We start from the raw sequence: 27,245 nt of genomic DNA, 5'->3' as shown, positions 1-27,245 counted from the left end.
CATCCAGCAGTAAAGTTAACCAGTTTTGAAAAAAATACATTTCCAGAAAAACTGGCCTAAGTTTAATATAAGATGCTTTGTCAAAACCACATAATTTACAGGACACGAGGATCTTTTTTCCCCACGGTTATTGGTACGTAGTATATGCGACAAGGTAAATGAAAGAATCTCAGAGCTTGAGTACTTTATTTACACATTAGGCTATTTACATAATATATGCACCAGGCTGGAGCTACAAAAGTTAAGCACATACAAGATTTGCTTTACCACATACCCATAGTTCAAGTACCAAGTAAAATAATTTTATTGCTTTAAATCTTCTTGATGAACTTTGCATACCACATGTAGGAAGTAGCTGCACACAAACCATACCTAGAAGAAAAAAGTAATTCAGAATTTTATTAATCAAATGCACTTTGAGACATGAGTGTGTCACATCTACAGCAATCCAAAACAAAACACTCACCATGTTATTATGTACTGCATGTGTTCATTCCTCAGTGTGACCCTAGTCTGTCCACCTATTGGCCCACCAGGAATAGTGCTACCTGCATGAGACAAAACTTTAAATTACTTTCAAAAACAAAGTGTTTCTGTTGATGTGAGTGAGATAAACAGCACATGGAGGATTCCAGAGGTTTAATCTTAATGTAAAGTCACTGCGTCAAAGAGCACTGAACATACCATAGTCGGCATCAATGAAGATGGGCACGGCTCCAGTGACTTGTGCCATTGCTTCCAGGTCACGGTAATGCCAGCGGTTTCTCTCCACGTCATTGTTTGGTACAAAGGGTTTACGATTCTCTGTCAATCTGACCACTCCCACCAACTCCACCTCATCCTCCACCTGCATAAAGGCAATATTTCAGTGGTTCAAGTGTTTACAACAACACAAAGGTGGTGTTAGTGTGTTAGCGAACAGACAAGTGGTGTAGGTCAGTTCTGCTTTAGTTAATTTAAATTTGTATGCAGAAAGTTTATTAGTAGGAGTAACACGACAATAAAAGGGTCTTCAAGGCATATTTAAACTATTCAATTACTAAAGGGAGTTGGGGCCTAATTGAAGATGAATTCTCAGTACATCAAGAGTTTTTCAAAACTAGAAACACCCAAGGCCTATACTAGGATGTGGGATTTGTCTTGACCAGGTAACTTCAGGGGTGGTTCACTTCTTACCAAGGTGGATCAACATAGTAACTTGTGCTCCAAAACAGGTTATACGTGAACAAAATAAGCCATACTTGTTCATTATTTTCTTTGTGCTGTTTAACATGTTTAACATTAACATGCTAACTGAGGCCTGCAAAGTCTGACATGTAGCTACTGGGTTTTTTGGCAATTTCTCTGAGCATTGCACGGTCTGACCTTGGGGTGATCTGCCGGGACGTCCACTCCTGGGAAGACTGTAAACTCTTCAGTGTTTTCCATATGTAAATAATCTTTCTCAATGTACAATGATGGACTTCAGAATATTTGGAAATAGTCATTTAACCCTTCCCAGGGGATCATTGCTGTTATCTCTTTGGTATTCTGTTAACACACACCTGAATACTCCAGACCAGCAAATTACCAAAACCTCTACCTTTACAGAGGTTCTCACACTTACTGACGATCAATTAATCAAGTGCACTTAATTATCAGCAACAGGGCTGGAATTTATCCCCCTAATTCTTACGGGAACACGAAGTAAGTAAGGGTGTAAATCATTTTTACACATGCTGCTTCTGTATTTTGGCTTAGTTTTCAGTAAATTATTACATGGTGTGATATGTCATGTTGTTGTTCATCTGAGGTTGTATTTAGCCGTTAAGACTTGCTGTCAACCAGATGACTTTTTATTATGTCCTGGTATGTAAAACCTATGAACTGAACTGTAGTCTTAGTTCTAACATAGCTTGTCACAAACCTATTAGATTTATAAGTGAGTCTGAGATTTGTTTATTGCACAAAGACTAACTCATTTATCAAGAATAATAAAAGACTTAACACTCCAACCTGGTTTAAAACCTCTGTGTTTACCCAGCATCTGATGTCTTCCCCTCACCTGTCCCTTCATCCTGGTCTCTGGTCTTATTTTCTTCCTGGGCACGAATCCTCTGTTCACCAGGATTGTGATGCTTCAGTGACACAGACGGTATAAATCAGTTTTGGGAGCAGCGCAAGATCAATGTACAGATATTGGTATGATGAGATGTTTTATCTGGCTCGTTACCCGAGGTCGGTACAGTGGAATGGGGTGATGACATTAGCACCGGTCTCTGCACTTGAAGAGAGCCTTCCTGCTTCTCTGGCCTCTCTCTCTGGGTCGACTGGTGAGCGGGGCATAATGTACAGCTCTTGGGAGTGATCGTAACGTCCACGTACCTTGACTCTTCTGTACTCGAGGTTATTAACCTCATAAGGACTACAATGCAAGGGGGGGAAATGGCATGTAAATCTGCACCTTAATGATTCACATATGTACATAATGTGGCTTATTCAACTTATGCACATTAGGCCATTACATGAAGTGTTAAAGAGCACCTATTATGCTTTTTCATATTTTCTCCCATAGATACAGGATCTAGCCACTCTCTGCCACTCACTTACTCAAGAGGAAGAGGAATGGGTTCTGCAGTAGTGAGTCGTGTCAGGTCATCAATCAACTTCAATTTCCACTGACGCCTTTTCACCTACAGATGAAGGCAATGAAGGCACTAGACTCCACCCAACAACAACCAGAAAGACATAACCGCATTGTGTGTATTTAAAAAGGCAATAACAATCAACAAATAAGTCGTACCTGCCATGTGCCGAGGCCAAAGGTGGTGGCAGGGATAAGCAGCAGGAACCATTTAAGAAAAGAGTCTTCTCCTTTCTCTGCAGCTTTGGCTGCTGTGGAGCTGGACTGTCGTCCAAAGCCAAGGAACCTGCCTGGTTATGTAAAGAATAATAGTGAAAGGTGGATATTGACATAACAATTACAAATAATATAATGGAATATATTATTTGTATATATTGTTTTGAAAAAACATATATTGTTTGGGTATATTCTACCCCTAAAATTTATACATAATGATTATTTCAGCAGCCATGGAGACAGACATTAATGTAAACTGAACAGGTTTTGTTGATTTTTTTTATATTATTACGTAGTTATTACTTTTTACCTAATTTCAACATTAAAGACAAAATACCATATAACAGATAAAAAACAGATTTATTCTCTACTTTTTTTTTTTTTAATGGAAAAAATATTGCTAAAGAAAACATATGTAACAGTGACTTTATTTTCTAATTATCTAAAGGCGGTGTAATTGTTGACAAGTTTAGTTTGTACCGTCTACACGTTTGAAGGGTCCTGGCAGGAAGAAAGACCTCTTGGTGTAAAAGGCATGATTCTGAAATACACATGTATAAAATAAACTCAGCATTTTTGCTAGTCGTTCACTCGGCAATGAAAATGACTTTGACGTAATTTTTTTTTTTGTTTGAGCCGTAAAGACGAGAAACTGCGACAACTAACGCACCTGTGTTTTTAGTGTCGGCAGCAGCCTCCGGGAGTAAGTCAGCAGAGATGTCAGAGAGACCATTCTGAATCAAAACAACGTGGAAATGGATGGAAATGGACGAGACAATCGACTACATCACAGCTACATAACTGACAAGTTTCTGCTTGGAGGGGGACCACTTCTGGTGTTACTACTTCCGGATTGGCGACGCCCCGCCCCTTTTAATTTTTACACACGTGCTTCTGTGGACGTGTTGATGTTTTTATCAGTAAATATCGTGTGTCTGTTTTATCCGGATTAAAGTTGGGAGCCCGTTTCACTTGTCGACATGGATCTCGCCTCAAAGGACTCGTACATTCAGAAACTTGCAAGTAAAGTGTTTTCTCAACGTGACCAGGAGCCCAGGAAGAGACCGTTCGGTAATGTTAGCTAAATGCTTGGGTTTGTTTACATGGCAAAATTGAAGCTGTAGTGCATACTTTAACATTTAGGTGTTATTTATTTTGAAAAACTACGTAAAACTCAGCAAATGTCATCAAACCTTGTGCCACAGTTTCACGTTTTACCTACTTGGTACCACAGGAGGCGCTACAGTGTTTGAGAAACATCTGATGGCTTTATGCACCCTTTGGTTATTAAAGTTACCAAACTGATAACATGTCAGAAAAATAATCTGCTATTACTCTTAAATGACTTTTTTGTCCCCAAAACTGTTTAAAAAAAAAAAGAAGAGTTTTTGTCATATATTTAAGTATAAATTTGTTTTTGGAATATCTAAAGGTACTAATTTTCTACCTTTCACTGATTTCATTTATGTGGGAAGTTGTGGACAACAAGATTAATTTATAACTCGGGGGGAACTAATATTGTAAATGACCTTTTTATGTTTTTTAAAGTTGGCTCCATAGATTTTTGGACAATGCTACTTTTTGGGTTGTTTTTGTAGTTTTGTCTCTGTCCACCTCCACTGTTGACTTTAAATCAATCAGGCAAGTGCAGAGGCTCAACTTTTATTCAAGGGCTTTAACAAAAGTAATGCAGTAACTATTTAGGTGTCACGGAAGTTTTACACAAATCCCCCCTCAAAGTAAATAGACACATAAACATAATTTAAAATATAAATACATACTTACTACTTTAAATACTTCTGCAGTCTTCCTAAGCAGTAGGTTTCTTAAGTCTACAACCTAGTGCTGTGTTTCCTCCCTTGAGATGCTCTGACAGACTGCGCAGCCAACTTAAAGACTTGGTTATATTCCATTGCAGATGCAGACAACTGAGATTCAACAGTTCAACAGTAGTTCTCATTACACTTCTTTAAAGTCCTCTTCAAGTCCATCCAGCTAATGCATGGTTGTTGTCTAGGACTCAAATTTAAAATTATAGTGAAAAATCTATGCAATAAAAGTGACAATATGGCAAAGTGGCTTAAAAACGGTCTCATTGTACAAGTATGTGTACACTAGACCTCCAGGTGGACTACTTTGAAACCAAACAGCTCATAACTTGTAGACATACATCCTTTGATCACAGGATATAAGGACAATTTTTGTCATATCAAGAAGTCATGAGATAAACTGACTGGAAGGTGTTTTACTGCTAATAGGATTGCTTTTATAAGAGAAGAGTCACCCACCAAATCAGCTGTGAGTGTTTTTTTTTTTCTCATGGAAAATGAGGAAACGAGCTGATCATGAGTTTGCCAACAGAAAATTTCAAATCCTCCTTTCTCCAGTTAGCTGACATTATCTGAACATGTTGCAGGTCCTAGGCTAGTAACTGTAATGGCAGTGTTGTAGAACTGCAGTGACACATTATATACATGCAATCATCAATATGTGCATTGTGTTTGTGTGTGTACAGTTCATTTCAAAGCTAAAAGTGACACTGGTCCTCCAAAGAAGAAGAAAAAATGCAAAAGGAAAGATGAGGTCACAGACGGCAAGACTCCCAAACCCCAACAGAAGCCTTCGCCCTCTCCAGCAGCGCAGAAAATCAAAGTTGCCGTGAAACCAAACGAGTCCAACACTGAGGCCGCAAATGGAGCTGCACAACAGAAGCATCAAGGTATACCGAGCCTACGCTGGTCCTCTGCGGAGGTTTTTCTCTTTACATGACTGGGTCTCATTTAATGCTTATTTGCTTTTTCTTTAAGGAGGAAGTGTAGACTCCAGCTTCACTACAGTCGATGTATTACGCAAGAGGCTCCACGAAAAGATTGAAGAGTCCAGAGGACAGGTATGCAGTTTTCAGAGACTGCACACAGTATGAAAGAGATTCATGAAGGGAGACTGGGGGGGGTTATTGTACTGAGGATCTTCTAAAACAGGAAGTGATGTCACTTGACTTGGTGCCCTAGAATTATTTTTTGAGCCTAACCATCTTAACCTGTCTTTTATCAGGGAACTCCAAAGGATGCATTATCAGAAGCTGTCCAGGCGAAGCAAGCGAAGCGAAAGCTGGAGCGGGAGCGCAAGAAGAGGAAAAGAAAAGAATTTCTGATGAAGAAACTAGCTGAAAAAAGTGGGAAAGAACAGCCATTAGAGGTAAAACAGGAAGAGAAGCACATCGCTGCCTCGAGCAAAAGAAATGAGACTGCTCTGGTCTTCAACAAGGTTGAGATGGTGGACGAGGGTTATATAGACAAGAAACAAAAAAAGAAGAACAAGAAACAGGGGATAAAAGGCCAGATAACTCCTCTGACGGGCAAGAACTACAAGCAGCTGCTCAGCCGCGTGGAGGCTCGCAAAGCCAAGCTGGAACAGCTAAGAGAGAAAAACGAGGAGAAGGCCCGCGAGATGGAAAAGAAGATCATGTGGACCAACATGCTCTACAAGGCAGAGGGCATCAAAATCAAAGACAACGAGGACATGCTGCGCGAGTCGCTGAAGAAGAAGGAGAAGAGACGCACTCAGAAAAAGAAGAAATGGGAGCAGCGGAGCGAGCACGTCCTAGGAAAGATGCAGCAGCGGCAGGACAAGAGGCAAAAGAACCTGCGGAAACGCAAGCAAGGCAGGGCAGAGAAGAAGAAGGACAGGGCGCGGAAGAAGGGCCGGGTGCTGCCCGAGGACTTGAAAAAAGCCAAAGTTTAGTCAAAGGAAAGAGAACTTGCATCTTTTTTCAGTTTCTGTATGGCACTGTGATATTCACATGATAATAAAATGTTCTCCTTGTGCAGATATTGCTTGACCCTAATGCCCAGGAGGAATACCTTGATTCATGGTCAATAAAATGTGATTGTGAACATGATAAAGACTATAATTCAAATTAACAGGTTTCCATATTTGGCTCTGTGTGTGTGTTTGTGCCCATTTAAAAAAAAAAAAAAAAAAGGAGGCTTTACCATAAAGAAGCTGGTTAGCAAAACATTTGCATAGCACAAATAAAACCAAGAAAGCCTGGCTCTCTCTTAGGCCAAGCGCCAGTGAGCGCCAACTCAATATATTTTTTAATGTTATCTATGTAATTTGTAAGATGTGAACTATAAAACAAAATAACTGCGGCTTATCTTTTTTTTTTATTGGACTACTTTTTTGTCACGGGCAGTGATAAAAGTCAGTCCTGAGGCTGCTGGAGGACTACCTGAGACCTCTCAAATAAAAAACAACAGAAGGAAATGAAACGTTCAGGAATATTTCTCCTAAATACTTTTAGAAACGGTATTAAAAAACAAAACAAACCCTAACATATTGTTAACATATACGTCAACAGAGGTGAACCGCGGCTTGAGTTTTGGGCGCGTGTTTGTCCGTCGTCCGTGACGTTTCTAATTGTAATATCTAGCCACGCCCACACAGGAAGTAGATAATCAAAACACAAGGAGGCTGAAGGGGAGGTGCTGGGACTTTCGTTCTCATCTTGCACTGGTCCCAAACAACAACAACCCTGGACTTTCAGGTGAACAGAAACGTTTACAGATATTTTTTCCTTCTGCAGGGACTCAGTGACAACATTAAATGTGTCGTCTGCTCCTGTGAGGCTAAGATCATTTATTAATGGGAATAATCCGGAACATTGCAGCAAGTTTGGTTCTACTTCGGCAGAGTTCAATTAGAAACAATCATAAGGTAGGCACAGCTCTGCTAAACTGAAGACAGAGGTCTCCAGCGATGGCCGCGTATTTTAAAGCTTGTTTTGTTGTTTCAGGTCATCATGTCCAGGCGACTTCATGCACGCAGGACAGACGGGGTGGATAAGAATGTCTGGTGAGTAAATGACCTGAAATGTCCGTGTTTTTAGGGGATAGGTAAAGTGTCATATGTGTAATATAGTAACCATAACAGCAAAGTAATATTTCACAGCAGAGTCTGCAGTTACTGAGCAAATTGCATTCAGGTACCTGCTCATTAGCTCCGATTTATGGTTAAAAAAAAGAAGAAAAAAAAAGAAGAAGAACAGAAAGAGAAAGAGAAATGTTTTTGTCAGCATATTTCACTGGACTGAATTACGCTGACCTGCTTTCTGCCTTCTCTTAAACAGATTGTTTAACTGAGAAAAGAAGAAAAAATAAAAAAATAAAACTCTACCAGTTTGTTGCATATGACCTGCCTCCTACCTCCACCAGCGGGATGTATCACCTACATGTGATTGGTTGAGAATGAGGTCACACAGATTAGAGCTGAGCCACTTTCTTTTTTTAAAGTGTCACAAACTATTAAAAATGTGCTTCAGAGTGGAATCCATATATGTCATTATAGACAGCAGAAAAAGTCAGGTGTTTGTGGCAATACTGAAATATTGCCACATTTTGCCCACCAGAGCTGTTCATCCAGCTCCTAGAATATGACTGAATACAGGAATAGCCTAATAAGTAGTATCTCTCATTTAACATTTCTTGTAGTGTTTCACATGCATGTTTTATGTCACCAAGCTATAAAACTATTTCCATGACCACCAAACACAGCTAAAACGACAAATTCAGCGAAAAGATGCAAACACAAATTGCTCATTCCCAGACTCCACAAAGTAAAAGTACACTGCATGTGTAAGTGATGATTAGCTTGAAAGCTTCACAAATGTGAAACCTAAAATATCGCAATCGCCCTTTAGTGGCTTACTCCAGTACAAGTAATGTAAGTATTAACAGTGACAAAGGAAATGGAATAATAAAAATTTAGAAAAAGATCATTAGCACAATTAAATAACATAGTAACTATGATACTATGTTAATTTTATTTTATGAGAGCTACCGGCCCTCATAGTGTCTCCTGGGAAAAATTCTGGCCCTTGGACAAATGTAGTTGATGACCCCTGCCCCTAGGCTTAATGGTTGAGCCAGTAAATGACAGTTTGCTCAGATGTGCGACTTCATGAAGGACTGCACTGCATTTTTAACCCTTGGCCCCTTCTCACATACTGAGACACTTCCACATTTTGATTGTGTCTTCTTTACAAAGGTCATCACTGAAGGACAAACACTTTCATAAAGTTTAACTTTTGCCTAACTGTCTTCATGGGTCAAGTGCAAATGTGTCTGACACAAGTCACAAGCTAAGAGCAGATTTCTGCAGAATATAATGGCAACTAAAACAAAAAGAATATGCAATAAATACTGAAAAAACATATATATGATACGCGTTTTAATAGGAATTATTCAAAAAATGTCAGATCCCTGTCATTTTTAAGGAGTCATTTTTGGGTTCACTAGTCTAGAAAACTAATTAAACTTGGTCCTTCAAATTTTTTAAGGTAAATTTCTGGTGCTACCACTCTAAAATATAGATTCTCAGGAGTGTAACTCAAGTTAAAATAGAATGATGGATGCTTGAAATAAATAATCTTCTTAACTGAGATGAACTGAAATGGAACAAACCCTCTGATTGTTTCATTCTTACTGACACGTCTCGTAACATCATTGCTTTGTCTGACTCACCTCACACCCACAGGGTTGAGTTTACACAGCTCGCAGCAGATTACAAAGCAGTGAACCTCGGCCAGGGATTTCCCGACTTCTCCCCTCCACAGTTTGTCCAGGAGGCCTTCTGCAAGGCCATCAGCGGAGGACCTCAAATGCACCAGTACACCCGAGCTTTTGTAAGCAGAAAGGCATCCCAAAGGGGGACCCCATTTCAGTCATTCTTTCAAGGATTAAAAGGACAGATGCAGAAACTGAAATAGTTGCAAAGCATATAATGAATGGCCTTTTTATTGTATTCTTTCCTCAGGGTCACCCACCTCTTGTTAAAAGCTTGGCTAAATTCTTTAGTAGGATTGTGGGACAGGACATCGACCCTCTCGAAGACATCCTGGTGACAGTTGGAGCTTATCAGGCCCTCTTCTGTGCTTTCCAGGGTCTGATTGATGAAGGGGATGAGGTACAGAAATCAATAAAGTGATAAGTAGTGCTGTCAAAAAACAAGAAACTAGTGATCAACTTTCAAAGTGAAAGTGAAAATCTAAAGAACTGAGAGCTGGTTTTCTTCTCTATCTCTTAAAAAAGTAATTTACGTTTCAGGTCATCATTATCGAACCGTTCTTTGACTGCTACCAGCCCATGGTGGTGATGGCTGGAGGAAAGGCAGTTTATGTTCCTCTGAGACCAGTGAGTGGTTCATGTTTCTAAAAAATAAAATAGAAACTGATAATTTCACATTTTCTTTTCAATTTAGGATCCTCAGTGTATGGCTCCTGTACATATTTCTTCCCTTTTGTTTTTTCTCTTTTGCAACAGAGAGAGGGCAGCGCCATCCTGTCAAGTGGAGACTGGGTTCTTTCTGCTGACGAGCTGGCCAGTAAAGTTACTCCTCGCACTAAGGCCATTGTTATCAACACTCCCAACAACCCGTTAGGCAAGGTAAGATTAATGATGCCCTCACGAGGCCGTTACCGTGCACATAAGTCTGATTTGGTTTGTGGAATTTTCAACTAATGGGATTTTATTTTCTTGCCATTTTCTGTGTTTTCATTTAATAAATCGACTTTACTCTCGGATACAAACATGCATCCGTGTGTGTTACAGGTTTACAAGACAGAAGAGCTCCAAATGATTGCCGATCTGTGTATTAAGCACAATCTGCTGTGCTTCAGTGACGAGGTGTATGAATGGCTCACCTATGATGGAGCCAAGCACATAAAGATAGGTGGGATAACAGATTACACACAAACCAGCTTGCGACAGTGCCGATGTGTCATCTCATGTTTGTTTCCTATTCTCTGGCAGCCAGCCTTCCTGGCATGTGGGAAAGAACTGTAACTGTCGGCAGTGCCGGAAAGACATTTAGTGCTACTGGCTGGAAGGTAACACACAGTCTGTAGGGTCATTATCTTTGCAACACGTTGTTAGTGTGATCTGATTTGGGTTTTTTTACTCATCTTTTTCAGGTTGGCTGGGCCATCGGCTCTGGAAATATCATCAAATACATGAAAACCATCCATCAGAACTCGGTTTATCACTGCGCAACAGCCGCTCAAGTAAGTGCATACTTTCTAAACTAATATTAGTACTACTTTAGCAGGGCTGTGAATTATAGCTACTTTAATCAGTTAATGGATATGGAAATGAGCAGATCATTTTTGTTTGTTTCTTTCTCCTTGTGCTTTATCTAATCAGAATTGCTTGATCAGGTTAAATTTTGAAACTCTCTCCATCCTTCTTCCTTACCACCAGGAGGCAGTCGCTCATGGATTTGAACGGGAATATCAGCTGTTTGGGACTCCGGAGAGCTACTTCCAGCAGCTTCCCGCGATGCTGCACCACAAAAGAAAGAAGCTGGCCTTGTGTCTAGAGAGCGTGGGGCTGCAGCCCATCATGCCAGAGGGAGGCTACTTCATGGTCACAGACATCTCCTCAGTCAGTGAGTGATGAACAGTCATCTTTGTTTTATACATCTGTCATCATCTGAAATCAGTATTTACCTTTTCGTCTTTTTTCCTCAAGCAGAGGTGGACCTGAATGACCCGAACACAAAGGATGAATTGTATGACTTCAGATTTGTTAAATGGCTCGTTAAAGAAAAGGTAAAAATGTAAGATTTTATTAAGTTTGTTGATGTTTGTTTGGAGTAAATGTGGGGATATAAAATGATTGATCTGGGCACGTGTTGTAGGTCATCCTTAAGATGATCAAGGGTGGAGGGTGTAGGGTGGATAGAGAAGATGGAGCGAAGATCGAGGTAAAAAAAAAATCCTGAAAGGTGAAAAACAATACTGAAGATTCAAACTCTCAAATGCAGACCTACACTGCATTAATGAGACATAACCAATCAAGTCCTTCTGCTTAGACCAGCGATTAAAGTGCGTGGTGCATATCTGAAAGGTGGGTAACAGAGACATAAAGAGTTGCATACTTTTTGATGAAGCGTGGCGAAGTCTAGAAAACTGTTGGGGATAGATGCCCCCCATGTAAGGAAACTGATGATGAACAGGACAAACTTTCAGCATCGATTGGAGACAATTGATGCTAAGCAGTCAAAATCTGATCCATTGCCACAGATTTTGAGTTTTCTTTGTTGTTTTTTTCCTGCCTTTTCTACCTCCAGGGTTTAGCAACAATCCCCGTCTCTGCGTTCTACAGTCCAGAGCACAGCAAGGAGTTTGACAAGTACATCCGATTCTGTTTTGTTAAGGTAAACCTGACCTTTCTTACTAAAGTGGTACATCTCAAGAAACGACTTCCTGTTTGTCAGTCTTTCTGTCTCCGCTTTCTCCTCACAGGAGGACTCCACGCTAGATGCCGCAGAGGCCATCTTGAGAAAGTGGAGTCAGAAAGAGTAAACTTACCACCGATGTGAGGCTTTATCCGTCCACCCAGATTCTTTCAGTCTGCTTAAACTCAGGTGCTGACCTGATCCAGTTAAATAGAGTTGGGTATTTAAGGTGCACAGACAGAGCATCCACTTACACTTGAGCAATCACTGAGGAACTATTTCTCAGTAAATATTTTTAGGTTAACAATGTACCTCTACATCACAGTTGACCTCCCGGGATATTTGCCCTTATTCAAAGAAAGGAAATCACTGAATAAAAGCATCCAATAAACTGGTAAAATAAGTGCTCTGTGCTCAGTAACCTCATCAACACTTATGTTGAGCTTCTGCCAGATAAAGGAATTTGTTTAGAGAGAATTTTTATTTTGTAGTCATTTCTAGATGGATGTGAATATCGCTGAAGCAAGCTTAATGTATTAGTCACAAATAATCAGTCTAATTTAATCATCAGTGATCAGTGACGAGTCAACAGATTCCTGATCACCTTTCGATTGCTAATATTAATTGTTCTCACATCTCATTTAATACATGAGCCATTGGCTGAGGGAGACTGCCAATCCCGGATGAATAAAAACATCCACTTTCTGTCTCTGGCTGGAATTAAACCAACAACTGTTGGTAAGGATTTATACAATGAAATAAATTCACTAATAGAAGGTCTCATTTTTTGCATTAAGAATTGAGGCGTATGAGTCTTGCACTAAAAATGGGAATTCTAAAGCTGTGAGTAGGTTTTTCTTTTGATTGGATGTAACTGCCATCATTTTAAAGGCTATTATTCAATTTAAATCAAAGGACTTTGGTGTGAAAGTCTGATGATAATACTACTACTACTACTACTTCTACTACGACTAATAATAATATTAATAATGATGTCAGGAGGAGTAGCACATAGAGCAGTATTAATTAAAAATAATAATGGTGGCATACTGTGACACAGCTATTAATTTGTCAGTTCATTAAAAATGTATTTCAAAGATATCAGTGTCTCACTTCTTGTTTTGCCTCCTGAATGTAAAGCCATGAAACCAGTTACCTACCCATTTTTGAACTTTATATTATTTTACCAGCATAAAGCACTTACAATTTTATAATATACAAGTTTTTTCAGTCAAATATTAATAAAAGAATCACTGCACTGTAAAGTGTTTGTCTTCTGCAATAAGGTTTGTATGTACTGTGTTACCTTTGGTATTTATGCTGATTTTGTGCCTAAAGACACATTCTTAAATTGTTTCTTCAAAAGCACGGCACCATGCAGGACTCTGATTTTGGACACGCCACAGTAATTTGGGCTGAACCTTGCCGTTACAGAAATAAGTGTTTTTAATACCGCGGCTTCTATTTATTACAAGCAAGTTTACACACATGTATAAATGAAGAAAATAGCACCCGAGCTATGGTTGTTTCCAAACAACAGTGACAAACCAGATGATTTGGCATCAAAAACAATACAGATCTCCTCTGGGATTATCGGTATGTTGTATCTGGTTAGGAACACTCAGTACCTGCAAAATAAACTATCATTGTTGAACAGCTGACTTACAAGGGGGAAAAGTACTTGTTTATGGAAGGTGGAGAGGTTAATTGGGAATTTCCAAATAAAGATATGCGATTTCTGAGATGCTTTTTGATCCAGTTTATTTTTAATAGCAGTTGTAATAACAGTTTATTTAAATAGCTAGAATCGGTCAAATTTAAAACGCCATTAATTGCTAAGAACTACAAATTTAGGGATGTAAATTTACATGGTTTAGTTTTAAAGGGCTGCAGCCAGGTGCTGTTGTGACAGCTCTACACAACCACCCGGGGATCGTTACGTGGTTCACTACATGGTAAAATTTAAAAGAGACATAAATACTAATTGTATTTTCTGTGGGGATCATCCAGAAACTGTGACACACCTTTTTTGGTACTGTGCTTCTACACAGAGATTCTGGAAGGAATTTAGCAGTTTTGTTATTGTCCATATTTTAAGGGAGTTTTGTTTACGATGGGAAAATGTTTTATTCTGTTTCTTTAAGTTCCCCAAGAAGAATGATAAATGTTTTTTTAAAAATAAATTTGTTAATACTTTTAGCTAAATTTTTTATCCATAAATGTAAGTTTACTAACAAAACACCATATTTCTGTCGTTTTTTTAAGGATGTGGAAATGTACATACAATCAATATCAGACTCCACCAACAAAAAGGCTCTCAAAACAATATATATATATGTGAATTTTTGCGTGTATTCTTATAATTGTTACTTTTTTCTTTTTACCCCTGGCTTTGTGTGTTCATGTTCTGTTGTTCTGTATACTTCATCTGTTTGTATGTTGTTTTTTATTGTTTGTTAAATAAAGTTTTTAAAAAAATCGTTACGTGGTTGACTTCCCGGAAGTGCTTTGCGGGCAATATTGTGAAACGCAGAACACGACCTGGAAGTAAAGACTGTTCACGTGTTGGTACATCGGTGCTTGAATATGTCTTCCAGCGTTGCAGTGAAACGACCCAATCTTGGGTCTTCTCAGGTATTGTTACTGTTTGAGACTAAAGAAAAAACACGGAAAAACACTGATGTGTGTCTTTATTTACCCCACCTGTTATGTCCTTTGTTCGCATTTGCAGCCAGTCGAGAAGGTGGACTGGAAGAAGAGGAAAGCGGAAAGTGAGTAAACAGCTAAACTAGCAGCATGTAGCTAACAGGTTTTTAGCTGCGTGCCTGCTATATGCTATACGGCTGTTTAGGACATTAAAATAGAAAAAAGAAAGGAAAAAACTGCTTTTGTGTGAGAATTAATGTGCAAATTCATTTTAAGGTTTGTCATGTATTGACAACAGGCTTAATGCAGATTTTCTACTCGTACAAAAGCACAGAACAGTGTAGTAAGTTTGCTCAGCAGTCGAAAACCGGAAGGGGGAGTTTACCAATACACAAGATAAAATATAGCATGTTCGTCTTAACTATTAATCAAAATACTTTAATTTTACAATATACAATTATAATGGAAACATGTATTCTGTATTTATATATATATATGTTGTGGACAAAACTGTTGGGACATTTATTCAGCACCATTGTCAAAAGTTTTTGCAAACATTTGTGAAAGAACGGGTTGTTTTAAAGACCTCCTAGATATCTTCCCTCCTAGATGGTCAGCTGTGAGCGGTATTATTGCAAAGTGGGAGCATTTAGGAACCACAGCAACTCACTTGTAAAGCTACAGAGTGGGGTCACCAGGTGCTGAGGTGCATACTGTGTAAAAGTCCCCAACACCACTAACCTAGTAACTGTAAAGTTTCAAACCATTAACATCAGCATAAGCACTGTGTGCTGGGAGCTTCCATGACCAAGCAGGTCTTGTAAATGTAACGTATAGGTGTCCCAGTACTTCTGCCCAGATATTTAAGATTTAGGTACTCACAGTGATCATTTAGAAATTAACTTTTTTTTTGTAAATGTCAATGATTCTTCCTGAATACCAGTAAAGGAGGCTAAGAAGCAAAGGAAAGAGGCCAAGCTGATCAAACAACTGGAAAAACAGAAACAGCAAGAGGCTGCTGAGAAAGCAGAAGCTGAACTGAGCCAGAACAAAAAAGGTAACAACATTATACTGTTGATTTTTCCTATGTAATAGGTGATGAGTGGTATAATTACTAGTCTGTTTTTCTCCCAGGTCGGGCTTACACGGTGAGTCTGGCTCTGCCGGGGTCTATCCTGGATAATGCTCAGTCTCCTGAACTTCGCACGTACCTGGCCGGACAGATCGCCCGCGCCTGCGTCGTTTTCTCTGTTGATGAGATCGTAGTGTTTGATGAACGAGGGGAAGATGTCAAGTACGTTTTCACAGAGCGCCCACTTGCAGATTAAATATGCGTCAAACCACATGACAGCTAATGGACAGGAGTTTGCTTTTTGTTTGTGTTTCACAGGAGTGTGGAGGGAGAGTTTAGCGGTGTTGGGAAGAGGGGACACGGTTGCATTCAACTTGCCAGAATACTTCAGTATCTGGAATGTCCACAGTAAGTTTGGAGATAATCAGATCACCATTATTGATTTGATCAGTACATTTTATGTCTTTGATAGTCCAACTTTTCTTCTCCATCAGATATCTGCGCAAGGCCTTCTTCCCAAAGCATCAAGATTTACAGTACGCAGGTAACTGAGTGACAAATGGAAGAAAAACAACCCGATAAACAGCTGTTCCTGTGATGAGTCTGAAATTAAATACGGTGTGAAATATTTCATGATTTTCATGATTATAAATCAGGAATCTTTTTTTTTTTTTCCTCTCTCTGGTAGGTTTGCTTAACCCTCTAGACAGTCCTCACCACATGAGGATAGACGAGGAATCTGACTACAGGGAAGGCGTCGTGGTCGACAGGCCTACCAAACAGAATAAAGGGTCGTTTGTCGACTGTGGAATGAGAAAGGTGAGCTATCCTGCACCCGGGGCACAGCTGTTGTTACTGTATTCTTTATTTATTGGTAATTATGTAAGAATAAAAACTGAATGGTGTTCACTTTCCTGGTCCCACAGGAAATTCAGATTGATAAGCAGCTGCAGCCTGGACTACGAGTCACAGTACGGCTCAGCAGGACACAAAATCCAGGTACTTTTCTTCACCAGACTCTCAAGGTTTTTAATTTTTTTTTTAATTTTTATGATTTTTAGCACATGAGTTAAGTTTTGGTCCATCTATCTGTGAAACTGTCTGCAGAAGGCAAAGTATATAAAGGTGTTGTCGTGGCTCCTCACGTGCCCAGGACTGAAGGTGGTTATTATTGGGGCTACAGTGTTCGTCTGGCATCTTGTCTCAGTAGGTTTCCCATTTAACTCTCAACATTGTGCTTCGCATTCATTTGCAGTCTGTATCAATGACTACTGCAAACCACTGCTTTATCCACACTCTTGTCTATTTCCTGTTCCTGCAGGTGCAGTTTTCACTGAAAGCCCCTTTAAAGAAGGCTATGATCTGACTATTGGTACGTCAGAGAGAGGCAGCAACGCAGACCAGGCATTACTGACGCCATTCAAGTAAGTTGCTTGAAACGGCCTTTAACCGTTAGCATGCAAACTTAACATGCAGAATATAGTAAATTTGGTAAACATTAGCGTGGTAGAGGTTGTTTTATTTATTTATTTTTTAACTTTGCAGACATCTCTTGGTCGTTTTTGGAGGTCTTCAGGGATTGGAGGCCAGTTTAGATGCCGATCAAAAGCTGGATGTAACTGACCCCAGTGTTTTATTTGACCTTTACCTCAACACGTGCCCCGGTCAGGGCAGCAGGACCATTCGTACCGAGGTGAGACCAGTTATGCAAAATGTGTTTGAAAAGCATTTTTTAAACCATTAACCATAATAAACACTTTTTGCAGCTTGACTGTTAATACTCACCAGTGGTTTTATTTGTTTCCTTCTTCCTATCACCAGGAGGCCATCTTAATTTCCATGGCGGTCCTGAGGCCGAAGATCACAGCTGCCGTTTCCAGCAGTAGTGCTTCATTAGAGAGTTGAAGAGACAATAACACAAGAGTGTTTTGATGTCCAGATCTGGAGCATTTAGCATTGCCTTCTGTAAGAACATTTCACCCAGTCGTTGCAATGAATGCAGTCAGCAATAGATCTGCTAATGTTATCTAACGTTTATTATCCATGTTGCTTCAACAAATTGTACATATTGAAACATAAATACTATTCAGATGCATGAACTGGTGTGTTTTGTGTCAGCAGTACAAATCTATTTCATGAAAAACAGTGCAGAGACCATCATGGACAAACAAATTCAATTCAATTTTATTTATATAGCGCCAAATCATAACAAAAGTCACCTCAAGGCGCTTCATAGGTACAGAGAAAAACCCAACAATCATATGACCCCCTATGAGCAAGCACTTTGGCGACAGTGGGAAGGAAAAACTCCCTTTTAACAGGAAGAAACCTCCGGCAGAACCAGGCTCAGGGAGGGGCGGCCATCTGCTGCGACCGGTTGGGGTGAGAGAAGGAAAACAGGATGAAAGACATGCTGTGGAAGAGAGACAGAGATTAATAACAGATATGATTCGATGCAGAGAGGTCTATTAACACATAGTGAGTGAGAAAGGTGACTGGAAAGGAAAAACTCAACGCATCATGGGAATCCCCGGCAGCCTATGTCTATTGCAGCATAACTAAGGGAGGATTCAGGGTCACCTGATCTAGCCCTAACTATATGCTTTAGCAAAAAGGAAAGTTTTAAGCCTAATCTTGAAAGTAGAGATAGTGTCTGTCTCCCGAATCCAAACTGGAAGCTGGTTCCACAGAAGAGGGGCCTGAAAACTGAAGGCTCTGCCTCCCATTCTACTTTTAAATACTCTAGGAACAACAAGTAAGTCTGCAGTGCGAGAGCGAAGTGCTCTAATAGGGTGATATGGTACTACAAGGTCATTAAGATAAGATGGGGCCTGATTATTTAAGACCTTGTATGTGAGGAGCAGGATTTTGAATTCAATTCTGGATTTGACAGGAAGCCAATACAGGAGAAATCTGCTCTCTCTTTCTAGTCCCTGTCAGTACTCTTGCTGCAGCATTTTGGATTAACTGAAGGCTTTTCAGGGAGTTTTTAGGACATCCTAATAATAATGAATTACAGTAGTCCAGCCTGGAAGTAATAAATGCATGAACTAGTTTTTCAGCGTCACTCTGAGACCGGATATTTCTAATTTTAGAGATGTTGCGCAAATGGAAGAAAGCAGTCTTACATATTTGTTTAATATGTGCATTGAAGGACATGTCCTGGTCAAAAATGACTCCAAGGTTCCTCACAGCATTACTGGAGGCCAAGGTAATGCCATCCAGAGTAAGAATCTGGTTAGATACCATATTTCTAAGATTTTCAGGGCCGAGTACAATAACCTCAGTTTTATCTGAATTAAGAAGCAGAAAGTTAGCAGCCATCCAGGTCTTTATGTCTTTAAGACATTCCTGCAGTTTAACTAATTGGTGTGTGTTACCTGGCTTCATGGATAGATAGAGCTGCGTGTCATCTGCATAGCAGTGAAAATTTATGCTATTTCTTCTAATGATGCCGCCTAGGGGAACCATGTATAATGTAAACAGAATTGGTCCTAGCACCGAACCCTGTGGAACACCATAATTGACCTTAGTGTGTGAAGAGGACTCTCCATTTACATGTACAAATTGGAGTCTATTAGATAGATATGATACAAACCACTGCAGCACAGTACCTGTAATACCTACAGCATGTTCTAATCGCTCTAATAGGATATTATGGTCAACAGTATTGAACGCTGCACTAAGGTCTAGCAGGACAAGCACAGAGATGAGTCCACTGTCAAAGGCCATAAGAAGATCATTTGTAACCTTCACTAAAGCTGTTTCTGTGCTGTGATGAGCTCTGAAACCTGACTGAAACTCTTCAAATAAGCCATTCCTCTGCTGATGATCTGTTAGCTGTTTGACAACTACTCTTTCAAGGATTTTTGATATGAAAGGAAGGTTGGAGATTGGCCTATAATTAGCTAAGACTGCTGGGTCAAGAGATGGCTTTTTGAGTAAAGGTTTAACTACAGCCACCTTGAAGGCCTGTGGTACATAGCCGATTATTAGAGATAGGTTGATCATATTTAAGATCGAAGAATTAATTAATGGCAGGACTTCTTTGAGCAGTTTTGTAGGAATGGGGTCTAAAAGACACGTTGATGGTTTGGAGGAATTAATTATTGAAGTTAACTCAGAAAGATCAATTGGAGAAAAAGAGCCTAACTTAACATCAATGGTACTAAAAGTAGCTGTAGATAATATTACATCTGTGGGATGATTATTGGTAATTTTTTCTCTAATGATAAGAATTTTATTTGTGAAGAAGTTGATGAAGTCATTACTAGTTAACGTTAAAGGGATGGTTGGCTCAAAAGAGCTCTGAATTTTTGTCAGCCTGGCTGCAGTGCTGAAGAGAAACCTGGGGTTGTTCTTATTTTCTTCAATCAGTGACGAATAGTAAGATGTTCTGGCTTTGCGGAGGGCTTTCTTATAAATCAGCAAACTATTTCTCCAGGCTAAATGATGATCCTCTAAATTTGTGACACGCCATTTCCTCTCCAGCTTACGAGTTATCTGCTTTAGGCTACGTGTTTGAGAATTATACCACAGAGTCAGGTACTTCTGATTTGAGGCCTTAGTTTTCACAGGAGCTACAGTATCCAGAGTCGTACGTAGTGAGGAGGTAAAATTATTAACAAGATAATCGACCTCTGTTGGAGTAGCGTTCAGATAGCTGCTCTGCTCTATGTTGGTACAGGGCATTGAAGATGATAACAGCGGGTGGATTATATTCTTAAACTTAGTTACAGCGCTTTCAGAAAAAACATCTACTGTGATAAAGTCTACTCTCCACTGCTGTGTAATCAATTATTGTAAATGTAAATGTTATCAGGAAATGATCAGACAGGAGAGGGTTTTCAGGAAACACTGTTAAATGTTCAGTTTCTATGCCATTTGTTAAAACAAGATCTAGAGTGTGATTAAAGTGGTGGGTGGGTTCTTTTACATTTTGAGAGAAGCCAATTGAGTCTAATAACAGATTAAATGCCATGTTGAGGCTGTCATTTTTAGCATCTACATGGATGTTAAAATCACCCACAATAATTATTTTATCTGAGCTGAGCACTAAATCAGATAAAAAGTCTGAGAAATCAGAGAGAAACTCTGTGTAAGGCCCAGGTGGACGATATATGATAACAAGTAAGACTGGTTTCTGAGTTTTACAGCTGGGGTGGACAAGGTTAAGCATCAGGCTTTCAAATGAATTAAAAGTCTGTCTTGGTCTTTCGTTAATTAATAGGCTGGTGTGAAAAATTGCTGCCACACCGCCCCCTCGGCCTGTGCTTCGAGATTTCTGGTAGTTAGAATGACTCGGGGGTGTTGATTCCTTTAAACTAACATAATCATCCAGCTGCAACCAGGTTTCTGTAAGGCAGAGTAAATCGATTTGTTGATCAATTATTAAGTCATGTACTAACAGAGACTTGGAGGAGAGAGACCTAATATTTAATAATCCACATTTCACTGTTTTACTCTTTGGTTCAGATGTGGATACTGTATTGTTCTTTCTTTGCGATTTTTTATGTTTAAGTTGTTTAGTGCTGGTTTTTAGTTTGTTTTTGTTTTTTGTTTTTTTTTGGTCAATGGGACCAAACTGTTTATTTAACAGATTTTAAACTTTCAACTCAAAGCAGGCTATATATGTACCCAACAATGTAAACTGAGCGTGATGTCCCTTTAGTAAAATATTTCTACTTACAAGTTTCTTATAATAGTTTTAAAAATAGGACCTGTATGAAACTGAAAGTTGAGTTTATCTGGTCCAGGCCAAAGATCGAAAAACTCATCCATACCATGACTGCGATGCATACTGTGGATGAATTGAGCTAAAGCTGCATGAAGCGTGACATTGAGTTAAAAAGGTTTAAATGCCACACAATTAAAGGAGTGTGAACATATCCATAAATGTACCATGTTTTAATCAGCACTTACCATTCCTTTATGTGCGCAGTTTTGATGGTGTGATTTTGAACCACAAGGATGAGAGGCCGGACAGCATCGTTTTCAGTTATTTTGAGACCATATAAGATAAGAAGTGTCATCAGGATGAAGATGGTAATACAAATTACCATAATGTGCCTCCAAAAGAACAGTGGTGCAGTATAAGAAAGTGTATAGTTTTACTTTGTATATTTTTGTGCAACACTACATTTATTTAATAGCTTTAGTTCTCTTTGCAGACATATATGCAGACTATATAGATATATACATACATACATACATACATACATACATACATATATATATATATATATATATATATATATATATACATATATATATATATATATATATATATATATATATATATATATATATATATACATATATATACATATATATATATATATATATATATATACATATATATATATATATTATATATATATAACTGTATACTATATATACACATATACACATATATACATATATCTCTCATATAAAACTATGCTCTCTCTTCCCATATATATATATATATATATGGTACATATATACATAGCATGTATATATATATATATACGTGATATATGGTATATATATATACCCATATATATATAATATAAAAGCCTTAAGTTATATGTATATATATATATATATATACATATACATATATATACTGCATACACTCAGTGCATATATTTCTCCATATAATAATCATATAGCATATATATATATACTATATATATGCGATAGATATCAAACACTATTATATATATATCACATATAAACAGACGCAAAGGCAGCCCAGGCGGGGATATATTTTATATATATATATATGAAATATATATATTCAAGCATATATATATATATATATATATATATATATATATATATATATATATATATATATATATATATATATATATATATATATATATATATATATATATATATATATATATATATATATATATATATATATATATATATATATATATATATATATATATATATATATATATATATATATATATATATATATATATATATATATATATATATATATATATATATATATATATATATATATATATATATATATATATATATATATATATATATATATATATATATATATATATATATATATATATATATATATATATATATATATATATATATATATATATATATATATATATATATATATATATATATATATATATATATATATATATATATATATATATATATATATATATATATATATATATATATATATATATATATATATATATATATATATATATATATATATATATATATATATATATATATATATATATATATATATATATATATATATATATATATATATATATATATATATATATATATATATATATATATATATATATATATATATGTCATTAAGCAGGCAGGTGTGAGCCTGGTTGCTATAGCGACTCCAGCCTGTGGCACCACACACACGCACACACACAGACAGCAGCTCCTTTCTTCTGCTGCTTTAAATAAACAGAAAAGTAATAGTGAAATAAATGCTTCTCAAGAAAAAACTACAAGTCGTATTGGCAAAAGTTTTTCACCCTGACCACCGGCAATGTCTAGACTACCGAATTCTGAATTTTCATGACTTTGGAGTATATTATATGGACGTGGTGACAGCGTAAAAACAGCCTGTACTTCTGATTTTCAGACGAATTTTGGGATCCATTTTAACATTGGACTCTATGGAAGAGTTGGAGGGAGGTGGCTGTGCATTGGTGACATTTATGAAAGAACCATAATATATACTACAATAATAACAACATTGGATGAAAGAGGACAGCAGTGGCTATGTTTAAGGGTAAAATCATACCTGTAGAGCCAACATTGTGGACACAGCAGCAGTTTAAAGAGAAGATTTTAAGATAAAAATTTCCCCTGCTCCCACTCTAGCAGTTGAGCTGTCTCACTCTAACCTCCAACATTCCGTCCCATACACACCCATTATAAACTCTGAAACGGGTGAAAAAAAGCATGAAACTTAAACTGGGGCTGAAGAAAAAGTATAATAGATATTGAAAAGATAAATACAAGTTGAATAGTTGAATGTCTTGGCTTCGTTTTAAAGTTTGAATGGTGGCTCTAGGTCAACGTTTGTGGAAGTAGTTACAGTTGAATTAAGAGTAAGTTGAATGAGAATTTGAAGGGTCTCCCCATTGAAATACATTATAATTTTTTGTTGAATAAAGTTGAATAATTTAAAAAATATAAAAGTTAAAAATGAGAAAAATAGAAGCAGTCATGTCCAAAAGAAGAGGAATCTCTCAGTAGTTGAATGGTTTTTCTAAGTTGAATGGTGTTGAAGGAGATAGACAGACAGAATATATAAAATATAATAATAATAATAAAGATTTAAAGAACAATACTGTGGATGCTGAATCAGCATTCACACTAATAATAAAGAGTCAAAGAACAATACTGTGGATGCTTAATTAGCATTCAGACTAAAAAATAACAGAATAAAACTTGACTCACCTAAAAAAAAGAATCCTCATTCATATATGTCATGTGACAGCCTAATTCCTATGACATCATACTACGATGGTTCTTTCAGATTAAAGGCGCATATATGCCTTTGATCCAAAAGGCATAAATAGGGGTGCAATCCTAAACTTTTAGTCCGTTTGTTCGCAGCACTCGTGTTCGCAGCATTCAAAGTACGCCTTAGAAACATTTTGAAACAGTTGGCTCTTTTACACAGTCATTTTATCAAGACTACAACATGTCTGAAAGAAAACACAGCAAAAAACCACAAGCTTACGCTGGCTGTCCTCTCGAGGGTGCACAGCCAAATTCCCCAGATGACGTTTTATCCGTCCGAAGGGCATCTGCTGAAAGTAGGCAGGTAAACCAAACTCTAGAGGACAGGATTAAACAAATCCAAGCAGAGAAGATTCAACTTGAAGAGCAGTGCAGACAAATGGAGACCCAAAATAAACAGCTGGAAGAAAGGCACAATGGATTTGTCAAGAACCAACAAGTCTTGCAAGTAAAGCTTAATGAAGCACTGCACAGAAATGCAGAAATGGTTCATGAGAAGAAAGAACTGGACACTAAATACAGAGAACTGGAGGCCCGAAATAAAGACATGGAAGAAAGGCACAAGGAAAGTCTCATGAACCAACAGAAGCAGCCCAACGTGGACATCATAAATGAGGGCTGGGGAGTAATGTTTAATCAAGCTAAGCAGCGCATTGTAAGCCTGATGTCAGAAAAGAAGCAGAACATCTGTGAGTTAAGAACAATGTCCTACCAGCTTCAACAAGCACAAGCTGTTAATCAGGAGATCTATGGGAATCTCGAACACGCTGTCAACCTGAATCAGCAGCTGCAAGTACAGCTTGATGAAGCATTGGAGAAAAACGAAGAGTTTCTTCAAGAGAAGAAACAGCAGGACATAAAGGAGAAACAGATGGAATGCAAACTTCAGAACATGAAGAAACAAAATGAAGTTTTGCAAGTAAAGATTAATGAAGCACTGCACAGAAATGCAGAAATGGTTCATGAGAAGAAAGAACTGGACACTAAATACAGAGAACTGGAGGCCCGAAATAAAGACATGGAAGAAAGGCACAAGGAAATGCTCATGAACCAACAGAAGCAGCCCAACGTGGATATCATAAATGAGGGCTGGGAAATAATGTTTAATCAAGCTAAGCAGCGCATTGTAAGCCTGATGTCAGAAAAGAAGCAGAAGAGCTGTGAGTTAAGAACAATGTCCTACCAGCTTCAACAAGCACAAGCTGTTAATCAGGAGACCCATGGGAATCTCGAACACGCTGTCAACCTGAATCAGCAGCTGCAAGTACAGCTTGATGAAGCATTGGAGAAAAACGAAGAGTTTCTTCAAGAGAAGAAACAGCAGGACATAAAGGAGAAACAGATGGAATGCAAACTTCAGAACATGAAGAAACAAAATGAAGTCTTGCAAGTAAAGATTAATGAAGCACTGCAGAGAACTGCACAAGTGCTTCATGAGAAGAAACAACTGGAAACTGAATACAGAGAACTGGAAGGCCGAAATAAAGACTTGGAAGAAAGGCACAAGGAAATGCTGGTGAACCAACAGAAGCAGCCCAACGTGGATATCATAAATGAGGGCTGGGGAATAATGTTTAATCAAGCTAAGCAGCGGATTGTAAGGCTGATGACAGAAAAGAAGCAGAACAGCTACCAGCTTCAACAAGCACAAGCTGTTAATCAGGAGATCTGTGAGAATCTCGAACACGCTGACAACAAGAATCAGCAGCTGCAAGTACAGCTTGATGAAGCCCTGGAGAAAAACCAAGAGCTTCTTCAGGAAAAAGAGCAACTGGAAAAAATGCAGAAAAAGACACAACTTATTCTCCAAGACTTAAAAAGGAAAAATCTAGAACTACACGCATGTCATAATGAAATGAGGGAGAAAACCATTGAACTAGAAGGAGAAAGGGGAAAACTGAAAAAACAATGCTCAGGCATGCAGTATAGGATCAATGACATGCTGAGAAAGAACGCAGAGCTCAAGGAACTTAATAACAAGTTGAAGTGCAAAAACAATAACATGCAGGTTCAAGAGCAAGAACTGGAGAAAGCGCATAATGACCTGAAGTGTACGCTTCAAGAAATCCAGAGCAGAAATGAGGAGTTAAAAGACATGTACAACAAAGTACAGCAGAGGAATACAGACATGCACGAGGAAAAGCTAATACAGGAGGCAAAATCTAAAGATCTGAAAGAAAAGCTTGAAGAAAAACAAGCACAATTAGAAGAACTGGAGAAAAAATGCAAGAAACTTGAGGAGGAAATTACAGTAACAACCGAAGAACTGAAAACCCTCATCCTACAGAAAAAAGAGCTCCAGGAACAGTGCCTGAAAAAGAAGAAGAAACGCTTCTGGTTTTTCAGGAGGAGGGACCCTCCTGTTTCCTCACTTGATTATAAGGTGGTGTAGCCTGGTCTTCCTCCACCGCTTTTCTATCTCCTCACCCTCTACCTCCCTCTTGCCCTTTCTCTCCTTCCACCTCTCCATCATTCTCCATTTTTCCTTTCTCCCTCCCTCACCCCCAAATAGTCAAAGCAGATGACCCTCCCTGAGCCTGGTTCTGCAATAGGTTTCTTCCTTTAAAGGGAGTTTTTCCTATCCACCGTCGCCGAGTGCTTGCTCAGAGGGGATTGTTGGGGTTTTCTCTCCTCCTTTCTATCCCTTTCTTTTCACCTCCCCTCTTCTCCCTTTCTCTCGTACCACCTCTCTCCATCACTCTCCGTTTTTCTTTCTCCCCTCCCTCACCCCCCAACTAGTCAAAGCAGATGACCCTCCCTGAGCCTGGTTCTGCAATAGGTTTCTTCCTTTAAAGGGAGTTTTTCCTATCCACCGTCGCCGAGTGCTTGCTCAGAGGGGATTGTTGGGGTTTTCTCTCCTCCTTTCTATCCCTTTCTTTTCACCTCCCCTCTTCTCCCTTTCTCTCGTACCAC

The 27,245-nt window shown here is 38.3% G+C and overlaps 5 protein-coding genes across 7 annotated transcripts; 4 read left to right on the top strand and 1 right to left on the bottom strand.

Annotated features, from left to right (window-relative positions):
• Positions 1-169: 169 nt before the first annotated feature.
• LOC116331739 (surfeit locus protein 1) lies at positions 170-3,700 on the bottom strand. The gene is made up of 9 exons (XM_031754517.2): positions 3,510-3,700; positions 3,320-3,380; positions 2,783-2,913; positions 2,590-2,672; positions 2,213-2,404; positions 2,045-2,117; positions 685-847; positions 467-548; positions 170-372 (listed from the first exon to the last, which is right to left on the bottom strand). The coding sequence occupies exons 1-9, from the start codon at positions 3,570-3,572 to the stop codon at positions 312-314; spliced, it is 909 nt and encodes a 302-aa protein (XP_031610377.1). The 5' UTR covers positions 3,573-3,700; the 3' UTR covers positions 170-311.
• Positions 3,701-3,774: 74 nt separating this feature from the next.
• Positions 3,775-6,762, top strand: surf6 (surfeit 6). Its single transcript, XM_031754516.2, has 4 exons — positions 3,775-3,910; positions 5,355-5,558; positions 5,647-5,729; positions 5,894-6,762. Exons 1-4 carry the CDS (start codon positions 3,820-3,822, stop codon positions 6,581-6,583), a joined length of 1,068 nt encoding a protein of 355 aa, XP_031610376.1. The 5' UTR covers positions 3,775-3,819; the 3' UTR covers positions 6,584-6,762.
• A 530-nt stretch (positions 6,763-7,292) lies between these two features.
• kyat1 (kynurenine aminotransferase 1) lies at positions 7,293-13,177 on the top strand. 3 transcript variants are annotated; one of them, XM_031754664.2, is made up of 13 exons: positions 7,293-7,558; positions 7,638-7,696; positions 9,377-9,524; positions 9,656-9,805; positions 9,946-10,032; positions 10,162-10,284; positions 10,450-10,570; positions 10,651-10,727; positions 10,812-10,901; positions 11,098-11,284; positions 11,368-11,447; positions 11,969-12,055; positions 12,144-13,177. In XM_031754664.2, the coding sequence occupies exons 1-13, from the start codon at positions 7,487-7,489 to the stop codon at positions 12,201-12,203; spliced, it is 1,341 nt and encodes a 446-aa protein (XP_031610524.1). In that variant the 5' UTR covers positions 7,293-7,486; the 3' UTR covers positions 12,204-13,177. The 3 variants fall into 3 exon arrangements, with proteins under 3 accessions (XP_031610524.1, XP_031610525.1, XP_039471604.1); XM_031754665.2 differs by having other exon boundaries at positions 7,294-7,558; positions 11,371-11,447; XM_039615670.1 differs by having other exon boundaries at positions 7,301-7,388.
• A 1,383-nt stretch (positions 13,178-14,560) lies between these two features.
• Positions 14,561-17,893, top strand: spout1 (SPOUT domain containing methyltransferase 1). Its single transcript, XM_031754528.2, has 12 exons — positions 14,561-14,710; positions 14,808-14,847; positions 15,666-15,779; positions 15,857-16,016; positions 16,113-16,202; positions 16,289-16,338; positions 16,483-16,613; positions 16,721-16,793; positions 16,902-17,000; positions 17,116-17,218; positions 17,340-17,487; positions 17,616-17,893. The coding sequence occupies exons 1-12, from the start codon at positions 14,663-14,665 to the stop codon at positions 17,697-17,699; spliced, it is 1,140 nt and encodes a 379-aa protein (XP_031610388.1). The 5' UTR covers positions 14,561-14,662; the 3' UTR covers positions 17,700-17,893.
• A 6,263-nt stretch (positions 17,894-24,156) lies between these two features.
• Positions 24,157-26,755, top strand: LOC120441226 (interaptin-like). The gene has a single exon (XM_039615531.1). The coding sequence runs from the start codon at positions 24,514-24,516 to the stop codon at positions 26,722-26,724; it is 2,211 nt and encodes a 736-aa protein (XP_039471465.1). The 5' UTR covers positions 24,157-24,513; the 3' UTR covers positions 26,725-26,755.
• The last annotated feature ends 490 nt before the right edge of the window (positions 26,756-27,245 follow it).

Source organism: Oreochromis aureus, linkage group 7 (genome assembly GCF_013358895.1).
Source record: "Oreochromis aureus strain Israel breed Guangdong linkage group 7, ZZ_aureus, whole genome shotgun sequence".
In the NCBI taxonomy this organism is placed as follows: domain Eukaryota; kingdom Metazoa; phylum Chordata; class Actinopteri; order Cichliformes; family Cichlidae; genus Oreochromis; species Oreochromis aureus.
This window is presented reverse-complemented; position numbering and strand designations above follow the sequence as displayed.